The sequence below is a fragment of the Leuciscus leuciscus genome, assembly GCF_965113295.1.
Source record: "Leuciscus leuciscus genome assembly, chromosome: 4".
Lineage (NCBI taxonomy): Eukaryota > Metazoa > Chordata > Actinopteri > Cypriniformes > Leuciscidae > Leuciscus > Leuciscus leuciscus.
Window position 1 is genome coordinate 3,116,404 of NC_138728.1, and position 12,111 is coordinate 3,128,514.

Genomic DNA, 12,111 nt, shown 5'->3' on the forward strand with positions numbered 1-12,111 from the left:
TTCTGTAGCCACTCAGAAGTCCGAAGTCTTTTGCATTTTACAACGGGTGAATCTGCAGTTGTCACTGGTGACTGTCGTTTGAACCTTTCTGGATCCGCCATCAAATTGATAAGTTTATATCAATTGCCGTGAGAAAAGGCTATAAATCTCCACCTCCAGCATCCTCACACGCAATATAGCCGACTAGCCGGGACTCCTTCTTTATGTGGACAGATGTGATGTAATGACGTAATTTCCCATGGAAATCCACCAGTACCACTGGAGTTAAAAACATTATTATCAGCCAATATAATTCCCAATAACTTAATGGGAACATTGGCAAAACTTAGAGTATATTTTTGTTTGCTGAGTATAATGCCACTGGATGTGAACTTGAATTATAGATGTCATATTTGTCAGAAAACAGCATTGATTCACCTGAACTTTTCCTTTTGCCATTTTCTCAAGAATGAAATATGATCGTCTTCAGACCTCTGGGAATGAGATCTCATCTTTCATCTTCTGGAAATCTCTCAGTTCAGCTGGTGAGTGCTGTGTCACAAATGATAGGCCTATTATTAACTTAGTGGTTTTATCAGGGCTTTATTGTGATGAGATAAGGAAATTGATTTACAACTTGCACACGTTCATCACTTCACGTATGACTTCTTTTTTTAAATACATTTTATATACAAAAACACATAATACAGTCATGCTTATACACCAGTTGATATGATACAAGATATTAAATGTGCTTTTAATCCAAAAGGAAAGAATGGATCCAAAAAAGGCCTTGATCTTCATAACACTGAAGCTGAAAATGTCTCTTAAGTTGAGTGTGAATGGTGGCAGACCTATGAAAGGTCAAAAGTATGGACGTTGATATTCAGGAGAGCCAATGGGAGGACAGATTGACTCCGGGAACCAGAACTTCTGGTGAAAGATCCGACACTGGAATTGAAAAAAAGCCAATTAGAAATTTTAGCAACTTGCAAATTCATTTTTAGCGTAAAGTCACAATGAAACTGAAGTAGCGACTGATCTTTGTCCATATTGTGATGTACATTTGTGTATAACAGGATTATTGAAAAGGGAAAAAAAGTAGGGCGGGACTTAGTGCATTGGTTGTTGATTGGATGTTGAGATGTGGGCGTGGCACTCACAAGCAGAGGGGCGGAGTTTAAGCGCACCAAATGGTGAAGTCATACATCAGTTTGACGTTTTCACCAGAAGGTCTGGTTTTTATTACAAGGTCAAAACATTTGTTAAAAAAAGAAACAAAAGCACGGATATATAACATGCCTTCGCAAAATAGATATGGTGAATTATCATTTCATGTCGACTTTAAAATCCATCTTTTCATAAACAGTGTGGGATGTTAGTTCGATTTTACGCTAAAAGTGGCTGGAATTTAAATGGCTCTGAATTAAATATAAGTTTAATATCTCAAATCTGATGTCATCTAATAAATCCACTAATATTTGAGTCCGAGCTCTAACAAAACACCTGAATCAGCCAATCAAGACCTTCGGGTTCAAGTGTACAGAAAAAAAAAAACATTGCTTAATTAAAATGCCACACCATGTCTATACATTTTGTCCTAACCTAATTTGATTGTGTTCAATCTGCTTAAATATATGTAAAATTTAAGTTTACTTAATCCGTTTGTGTTGCATTAACTGAAACTGGGCGGTGCTTGTTAAGTTCCCAGCATGCTTTGCATTTGGCTGAATTAAGAGAGACTAAATGTTGAAATTAAGTGTTATTTGATGTGTTTTTGAGAAAATGAGAAAAGGGGAAGACTTGATAGTGTGTAATTGTGTTTAATGTTCAATTACATTGGGATTATTAGAACCATTTATTGTCACGATCGCTAGCGGAGAAATGGGTGGATCCAAATGCAGCAACACAGTACTCAGGGCAGTCCAAATCATCATCATCCATGCAAGCATCTAAGTTATAATAATCAGAATCGTAGTCGTCCATGCCAGTGTCGAAAACCATTTAATCCGTCAGAATAACAATAAAACAAAACAAGCAAGAACAAAAACGAGAACAGACTAGAAACAGACCTTAGTGTAGACGAGTGACATATAATAATGACTCCGTAACATGAACTAACACAAACAGGGTATATATGCACAGACACTAACAACATAATTGGGAACAGCAGGGAATAATCACCAGTGATGGGACCAACCAGGATTATGGGAAATGTGGTTCCAGGATGAATGGAAACAGGAAGGAAGGGACCCCTAGTGGACACCCAGTGGAAACACAACAGACACTGTGACATAACCCCCTCCTTACGGAGCGGCTACCAGACGCTCCATAATAGCAAACAAAACTCAACAAAAAGTCCAGGAGGGAGGTGGAACTGTGGGGGATCAGGGGGAGGGACGGAGGGCCAGGACCATGGGAGGGAATGAACACTGGGGGTGACAGTTCATCGGGCGGCCTGGGCGGAGACGACCCTTCAGGCGACCAGGGCGGAACAGATAGTCCATCAGGCGGTCTGGGCGGAGATGACCCTTCAGGAGGCCACGGCGGAGACTCTCCCTCGGGCGGCCAGGGCGGAGTAGATCGTGCAGGCAGCCAGGGCTGAGACGACCCCTCGGGCGGCCATGGCGGAGACGACCCCTCAGGTGGCCATGGCGGAGACGACCCCTCGGGTGGCCATGGCGGAGATGACCCCTCGGGCGGCCATGGCGGAGACGACCCCTCGGGCGGCCACGAAACAGGCACCGGCTCAGGAACAGACACCACCGGCTCAGGAACAGAGAACACCGGCTCAGGAACAGAGAATACCGGCTCAGACACCACCGGCTCAGGAACAGATACCACCGGCTCAGAAACAGACACCACCGGCTCAGGAACTGGCACCACCGGCTCAGGAACTGGAACAGACACCACTGGCTCAGACACCACTGGCTCAGGAATTGGAACAGACACCACTGGCTCAGGAACAGAAACCACCGGCTCAGGAACTGGCACCACCGACTCAGGCACTGGAACTGGCACCACCGACTCAGGCACTGGAACTGGCACCACCGGAACTGGCACCACCGGAACTGGCACCACCGGAACTGGCACCACCGGAACTGGCACCACCGGAACTGGCACCACCGGAACTGGCACCACCGGAACTGGCACCACCGGAACTGGCACCACCGGCTCAGGCACCACCGGCTCAGGCACCACCGGCTCAGGCACTGGAACTGGCACCACCGGCTCAGGCACTGGAACTGGCACCACCGGCTCAGGCACTGGAACTGGCACCACCGGCTCAGGCACTGGAACTGGCACCACCGGCTCAGGCACTGGAACTGGCACCACCGGCTCAGGAACAGGAACAGGCACCACCGGCTCAGGAACAGGAACAGACACCACCGGCTCAGGCTCAGGAACAGACACCACCGGCTCAGGCTCAGGAACAGACACCACCGGCTCAGGCTCAGGAACAGACACCACCGGCTCAGGAACAGACACAGGCTCGACGGCGGCCATCTTGTCAGGGGACACAGGCTCGGCAGGCGTGACGTGAACAGGCTCGGCGGCGGCCATCTTGTCCGAAGACACAGGCTCGGCAGGCATGACGTGAACAGGCTCGGCGGCGGCCATCTTGTCCGAAGACACAGGCTCGGCAGGCGTGACGTGAACAGGCTCGGCGGCGGCCATCTTGTCCGAAGACACAGGCTCGGCAGGCGTGACGTGAACAGGCTCGGCGGCGGCCATCTTGTCCGAAGACACAGGCTCAGCAGGCATGACGTGAACAGGCTCGGCGGCGGCCATCTTGTCGGAAGACACAGGCTCGGCAGACGTGACGTGAACACTCTCGGCGGCGACCATCTTGTCCGAAGACCCAGGCTCGGTAGGCGTGCTGTGCTTCCTCCACGCATGCAGTACCGCCACTGCATAGAAGAGGAAGACCGCTCTCTTGGTCGTGGCAGGACTGATGGTGGGCGGCTCCGAGATGATCTCAGGGATGACAGCGAGCTGCTCGGAGGGGGCGGCCTCCGGGACCACCGGAACTGGGACCACCGGACTCGGGACCACCGGAACAGGGACCACCGGAACAGGGACCACCGGAACAGGGACCACCGGAACAGGGACCACCGGAGAGGTCATTGAGGAGGCCTTTCTCTTCCTCCTCCGTCTCCGGACCACCGGAACTGGGACCACCGGAACGGGAACCACCGGAACAGGGACCACCGGAACTCGGACCACCGGAACTGGGACCACCGGAACTGGGACCACCGGAACTGTCACAGAGGAAGTCTTCCTCCTCCTCCGTCGTCCCTTCTGGCGAGGTGCAGGTTCAGGACGGGACAGGACCCGCGGCGAAGGGTGTTCTGGGCCGCGTATCACTGAACCATGGTCGAAGGAAGACTGAAGTAGAGGCTGGGTCCGGGGCTCACCTCTAGTACTTCCTCCTCTGCGAGCTCCACGGGTCCCCGAAAATCGGGCCAACCGCTCTCCTCTAAAAGACTCTCTGTCGTCGAACGAAAGGTCTTTAGGAACCCTGAGCGTCATGGCCTCCTCCCTTTGACGGACCACAAATGCAAAAGCCTGCAAAATGTTCATGCTGCTGGATCCATTTTGTGACGGAGTCATTCTGTCACGATCGCTAGCGGAGAAATGGGTGGATCCAAATGCAGCAACACAGTACTCAGGGCAGTCCAAATCATCATCATCCATGCAAGCATCTAAGTTATAATAATCAGAATCGTAGTCGTCCATGCCAGTGTCGAAAACCATTTAATCCGTCAGAATAACAATAAAACAAAACAAGCAAGAACAAAAACGAGAACAGACTAGAAACAGACCTTAGTGTAGACGAGTGACATATAATAATGACTCCGTAACATGAACTAACACAAACAGGGTATATATGCACAGACACTAACAACATAATTGGGAACAGCAGGGAATAATCACCAGTGATGGGACCAACCAGGATTATGGGAAATGTGGTTCCAGGATGAATGGAAACAGGAAGGAAGGGACCCCTAGTGGACACCCAGTGGAAACACAACAGACACTGTGACATTTATAAGGTTGTGGACTTATAATGCTACGTTTAACTACTCTGGCTGAAGGAGAATGTAACTCTTAGCATTTAAGTGCTATTGCTAGCTAATAGCTAGCTATAGCCTAATCTATCAATTCAATTGTGTGACACCAACGATAAAGTCTAATTGGATGAATGAATATATGAATACCTGAATCATATCAGGGAGCCTTTTATAATTCACCTTGAGACTACTTAATTGGGTAATTTAGTTGAAGTTACATAAACAAATTAAGTTCGTTTAACTTAATCGATTCATGTGGAACCGATGTACACTATTAAATCATGTAAATCCAACACACCATTTTTTTCAGGATTTTTATTACAAATATTAGCTAAATTAAAGTTATTTAGTTAACTTTGTTCATAAAGTTAAAGGTAAGTTATTTATGCTATCTTTTTGCTTTTTCTCTCTTGGGACATCAGTAATTTGGCTCATGGATGGATGTGAATGAAAGTATTTACCGGGACGTAGAGGACGGGAGGCAGGAGGTGGTGAGTGTGTTTTGCATCTCTCAACACTGCTAACGGTCTGTGCGCGGCTTTAGCTTCACTGCGCCTCCACTTCGCCCGCCGGTTCTGGAACCAGATCTAAACAAATATGATAAACAACTATTTTCATATTACACTCTAACAAATCGCTCTTTGGCTGAACGTGATTCAATCATGGACCGTGGTACAAGTAAACCCCAAAAGAATCAAACTAACTCGAATCAATAATGTCCATCTAACTTGAAAGAGTAGTTTTAGTTTAATTTATCATCATCATCATCATATTCTTTATTCAGGACATACATAAAAAATGGTCCATAGCACTATACAAACACATAGTAAAAATATACAAAAAATGACTACAACAGTCAAAATTCCACAATACACAAAAAGAGTGTTCAAATATTAGCATATAGACTAAAACTTTTTGTATTTTGTAAACTAATCAACTTAATTTAATGCTTCTGGTTTAGTCCTGTGATTTAAATAACAACAAACTAAATATAACTTTTCTTTACACACTTCGTTAGTCCAGAAGTTATGCTGGTTTCATCCAGAGTACTACCATAGTGTTTGCTTATTAAAGCAATTCAGATTTTTGTTAGCCGGTTTTTAACAATTTTAAAGTAAAGTAAAGTAAAATAACACTTTATTTCAACATTTACTCTCCCAGTTCAGCCCCCTTTTGCAAAGCATGATGGGAAGTGGAAGTCCCGTTTGATTGGGTTACTTGATTGAAACATGTTATTTCAAAAAATAAAATCAAGTTAAGTCAAAGAGTAACTGTTTCAAGTCAGTTTAACATGAACCAATCAAATCTGAACCAGAAACCAATGGTGTTATATCAAAATAAATAGTTTAATAACAGCACATGACACACACACACTTTATTCATATCCACTTAATATCCATACTATGTATATTATATTATTATTATATTATAGCTGAAATTATAGTGTTAAGTACAATATTTTATGTAGACTCTTAAAAGTATATACAACATACATACTTAAATTGTTTATAGCCTATATAAAGGTACAAATACTGACATGGTAAATATTATATTAATTATATAATATTATATTGTTATATTATATTAGATTAAATTGTTATATTATATGATATTATAGTATTATATTAATTAGATTAGATTAGATTGTTATATTATATTATATTAATTATATTATGAATTATATTAGATTAGATTGTTATATTATATTACATTAAATTGTTATATTATATCATATTATAGTATTATATTAATTATATTAGATTAGATTGTTATATTATATTATATTATATTATATTATATTATATTATATTATATTATATTATATTATATTATATTATTCATAGCTCAATATATGTACTTTGATATCAATTTGTTTATCGCGCCACAGAACTACTGAGACAAATCCAAAAAGCTAAAAGATGATTAAAATAAAGATTAATTTGTGTTGAGTTACAGCAAATAAAATGATACATTTCTTCCTCATATGCATACTAAGATCTCCATATCTCAACGAAAGGAAGCACTGGTCGGGATTATTGTGTGTGTTCTCGGCTGTGTCGGATGGCGTACCTGTACTCGTCCCTCCGAGAGCTGTGTTCGACAGGCGAGCCGGTCTCTGGTGTGGACGTCGGGATAGTGTGTTTCCTGGAAGACTCTCTCCAGCTCCTCCAGCTGGGACACTGTGAATGTGGTCCGCACCCGTCTGTGACCGGACCCGCGAGCTGCACCATCACAAAGGTATTCAGAAAAGTGTTGCAAATCCTCTTATTGGGTGTATATTTTTCGGTTACACTTTATTTGGTAACACTTTATTTTATAGTGTCCTTGTTACATGTTACATGTACTTACCATAGTAACAGTAAATTATGCATAATTACATGCAACTAACCCTCAACCAAATCCTACTCTAACCCTATAGTAAGTACATGTAGTTGCTTAATATTACTCAGTACTTAAATGTATAGTTACACTGTAACAGTGACACCTTAAAAGAAAGTGTAACCCTTTATTTTGTTACATGTTACATGTACTTATCATAGTAACAGTAAATTATGCATAATTACATGCAACTAACCCTCAATCAAATCCTAATCCTACCCTAACCCTATAGTAAGTACATGTAGTTAAATAATATTACTCAGTAGTTAAATATATAATTACACTGTAACAATGACACACTGTATTTTAAGGTGTAATTGTTACAGTGTAATTATATATTTAAGTACTGAGTAATATTGAGCAACTACATGTACTTACTATAGGGTTAGAGTAGGATTAGGGTTTGGTTGAGGGTTAGTTGCATGTAATTATGCATAATTTACTGTTATTACTATGGTAAGTACATGTAACATATGTAACAAGGACACTGTAAACTAAAATGTTACTTATTTTTCTTATACACAAGCTATACGCATAATATCAGTTGACAATAATAATAAAAAAGACACCTGTGCATTGGATGATTTCAGGAGCGTCCGGCTTTGTCTGTGTACATCCAGATGTTTTAAGTGTCTTGTCTGTTCTGTCAGGTCGGACTGTCAAACTGGAAGGTTTTTTCAGTATTTCCTCGATGGAGTGTGACAGAAACTTTGAGCTGTTTGTGGATGTCCTGCTCTCCGTGTGTTTCTCCAGCTCCACATCAACTAATTGCATCGTGCTGTCGTCTTCAGCGTCCCAGATCGACTTGATCTTCTCCAGCTTTCCCATGTAACTAGTTGTCCAGTAGTTGCTTTCCCAGTGTCCACTGTGAGACGTCTGATATGATTGAAGCATTCATAGGAGGAGTGTAACAAAACTCCTCAGTCATAAATGCTCCACCTCTATATGTTACACATATATCCAAACCATCCAAAACTGCTCGGGATATTTTCAAACTGCATGCCTTTTATAGATTTGCTAACAATGCAACATGGGTTGGTGTGGTGCATTATAATTGCTTGATATGTATATTAAAAGAGCATTTATTTATATAAATTATGACAGCAATTTCTACTTAAACCGTGTCTTTTTTGCCAAAGCAGTTGCACAGATGTAATGTAAGCATATTTGACATAGACAATAACGCCACCAAGTGGTCAGCTGTAGGTTAACTTTGTTTTAAAGTTGTTGTTGCAACTGTAGCCAGACTCAGCCAATGCAGTTTAAACCTTTGATCACATGCATTTTATTTAAAGGTATAGCGGAGGATCTTTCCGAATTTAGATAAGACCCACCCTCTCCACTTTTTGAATAAGTTTGATTGATTCACCAGAATGATTGACAATCAGGAGGACCAATAGTATAGGTTATCCACCCGGAAGTAAAAAAATCCTCCGCTATACCTCTAAAGGGATATTTCACTGCTGGAAAGATGAATGTGTATTTAAATTGGGCCATTTATGTAGAAATTATTTTAGAAGTTGGTGCCTTCTAGACTAAGAAAAGCCAGAAAATGTATTTTTGGCTCATGTGGATGAAAGACTACAACTCCCAGAATGCACTTGCTTCGCTGCCACAGAAACCGAAAATTCTCGGGACAGCAGCATGTGTCCAAATTTCAATCTTAACCGTTCTATTTCATCAGAAACGATCTGAAAACAGGGCTTTAAGTGTAAAATACCAAACTTGTCCTTTAATGCTAATCGGTGAAGTATCCCTTTAAAAGCCCGCCCACCAAAGACACAGCCAATCCGATACAGTAAAATGAAAACTGGAGTTGGTTTTTAGTTCATGTATGTTGACTTTTCAGGCCATCTATACTACTAGTGTACTCCTAAAAGATGATTTAGCAGAAATGTATATGTGTTTAAATAAAAAATGTCTTATTGTACAAATTGACTAAAAATATTGATTGGACATATGAAGATTGAAAGATATGAACACCATTCCATTGGTTAATTACAGGTATATATATATATATAATTTTATATATCACTGAAATCTGAATATATCGTCAATCTAATTTACTTGCACAGACAAAAAAAATAACATTTTTATGACCAATATTCAGCATTTGCACTGGCCATTTGGACATTTTTGCTACTCTACCTTTAAGTCACCCATATGTACATATCATACTTATCTCTTTCTTTGTATGGGAAGTTAGTATCAGCATTGAGTATTGATGTTTAAACTGTTTATGTTTATAATTGATGTTTAAAGTGGTGTGAGAATAATGCTCTTGTCATTAATACGAGTAAAACTGAGGAGATTGTATTTGGCTCTGCATCTGATATAATGCCTGTTTTTATTCATAAGGAGAAAATCTGATTGGTTAAGACATATAAATAAGGAGTGATTATAGACGATATGTTATCTTGGAAAGATCACATTGATACTCTCTGTAAAAAAACAAAGCAGAGAATTTACTTTCTTCGTCGTCTTAGGTCATTTGGAGTAAGAAAACAGATTCTTCTGTTGTTCTTTAGGTCTGTGATAATGAGTATACTGCAATACTGTCTGCAACTCTAATAGTCTGTTATGCTAAAAACAAAGTTGTCAAATCAGTAAAAAATGTGCTCAAAGATTGTAGGTCAGCCTCTTGAGAAGCTTTATGATTCAGCCTATCATAACAATTTGCTAAGGCTAATAATATAGCTTCTAACCCTATGCATATCCTGCATAATGAGTTTGAACTACTACCATCAAAGCGGAAGGTATAGAGTCCCCAGATTTAACAATGTGAGGCTGAAACACTCTTTTGTGCACCAGGCTATCTTAGCGTTGAACAAAAACACTTAATCAGAAATCAAGAGTATTTTGAAGGTGTTGTAGATGCATAAGTGTTGTATTGAATGCATAATATGTGAGGTTTAAGTGTATGTCGATGTAGAATGTATGTTGGATGTTGTAAACATAGACACTGTTATGCAAGAAAAAATGTCAGACTTGTCTGACAATAAAGTATAAAAGTAAAGTAAAGTAAACATGGAAGACGAGCGATGTTTAGCAGTTTAGTTTCAGCAAATTGTACTTTCAGTGAGTTTGGGTGGACTGGGAAGTAACTTTTCAGTCCTGTTCTCCATATATATCAGTATCTCCGTCCCACCCTGGTAGCGGGAGCAGAGTACAGTAGGGTGAAAGTCAGCGTAGATGCTATTCATCCTGAGCTGAATAATTCACTAACACAAAACTATTCATCCACACACAGATCTAAATAAAAGTCTACAGGCTCCAGACGTCCTTCATGGATGACTCGAGGGAGACATTCATCTATATTTGATCACGTTTTCGTCCGTGACTGATGTGTCTCTGGCTAAATCTGTGCGTTTATTCACATTTCCTGAAGCACTTGAAAGTCTTTTCCCCCCCGGAGACACTAGATGGCAGCCTAAGACATCAAAAGCAGCGTGTTTTATGTAAATACATCTCTCACGAGTAATTTGAATGTGTGTAGAGATGCGTAGCACTGTTATGTGAACACTTTTATAATTCTACATCATGGGAAAATAGAAAAGCATTACATATATAAAGTAAATTAAAGCAATAAGACTATAGGGAGGCAGAAAACATTAATATTCACACCTTAATCAGAACAAAATCAAACTGCTATTGATATGAATAAGGAATATGGCTCGTATTATAGATCTTAGCTGACTTAGCACCAATTTTGTTATTTATTTATGTATAATATATTTATTACTTTTTTTAATAGCTGGTTACACTTTTATTTTAAGGTGACGTAGTACTGACTCAAATAAGTACTGAATAATATTAATTAACTATGTACTTATTATAGAGTTTAGGGTACAAGAGTTTACTTGTAATTATGAATAATTTACTGTTATAGTAAGTAGGCCTACATGTAGAAACGTGTGACTGCATCACCTTAAAATAAAGTGTTACCTTATAGTTTTATATTCAACTTTAACATGGGCATTGTATAAGCCATTCCAAGCATATTTAGCATGCTATACTAAATGGATTATTCTTTTCTTTTCCGCTTTTGTTTCTCTCTCTTCTCTCGGGCGTCTGCTACTCCTCTGACAGTCGACCTTTTCTCCCCTAGTCTCCGCTGTAATCTGTCTCTGAGAGGCAGGAGTTGTGCCAGATAGCTTTATTTCTGCAGTCTGAGGCAGCAAATGGATTACACATTCAATTAACACACAAGCCATCCTGCGCTCGCAGCCTCACGGCCAATTTACGTCAACAACACGACGCGTCTTAACAACACCGACGTTCATTTACTTCATTTACAGCTGCAGTTATGACCTGCGATCCCTCACACTGATAAGCACAGATACTCATTGATATATAGGCTATTTATGTATGTATTATTAATCAGCCCACAGATCCCCTGCAGTACCGTCATGTGCCCCTAGGGGTCTCCAAACCTCCTGTTTAAAACTGGCTAATAAAAGTGAGACAGTCTCACACCTGTTCACTCTGAGCCTGAATGAAACGGCATACTGTACACTGTTTAGTGTGTGTTTAGTATTTGAAGCAGTAATACAGTATGCATATGCAACGGCAAACATTTAAAACTGTTGTCACATGACACAATATTGACTGTTTAAATCAGAAAGTTGCATAAAAGGTGCATTTTTAATCTTTTTGCAGTTGTAATTTTATATAGCCT

At 40.6% G+C, this 12,111-nt stretch overlaps 1 protein-coding gene across 1 annotated transcript; it reads right to left on the reverse strand.

Annotated features, from left to right (window-relative positions):
• Positions 1-581: 581 nt before the first annotated feature.
• Positions 582-8,392, reverse strand: LOC309496720 (uncharacterized protein). The gene is made up of 4 exons (XM_082166846.1): positions 8,003-8,392; positions 7,125-7,276; positions 5,516-5,641; positions 582-930 (listed from the first exon to the last, which is right to left on the reverse strand). Exons 1-4 carry the CDS (start codon positions 8,325-8,327, stop codon positions 844-846), a joined length of 690 nt encoding a protein of 229 aa, XP_082022972.1. The 5' UTR covers positions 8,328-8,392; the 3' UTR covers positions 582-843.
• Between the last annotated feature and the right edge of the window lie 3,719 nt (positions 8,393-12,111).

Excerpts from the sequence above, each read along its gene's own strand:
- LOC309496720 (XM_082166846.1), bottom strand. The coding sequence starts at position 8,327 with ATGCTTCAATCATATCAGACGTCTCACAGTGGACACTGGGAAAGCAAC. Across the intron at positions 7,277-8,002 it reads TGAAATCATCCAATGCACAG|CTCGCGGGTCCGGTCACAGA; the intron begins GTGTCTTTTTTA and ends GTGATGGTGCAG. Across the intron at positions 931-5,515 it reads CTCCCGTCCTCTACGTCCCG|TGTCGGATCTTTCACCAGAA; the intron begins GTAAATACTTTC and ends TTTCAATTCCAG.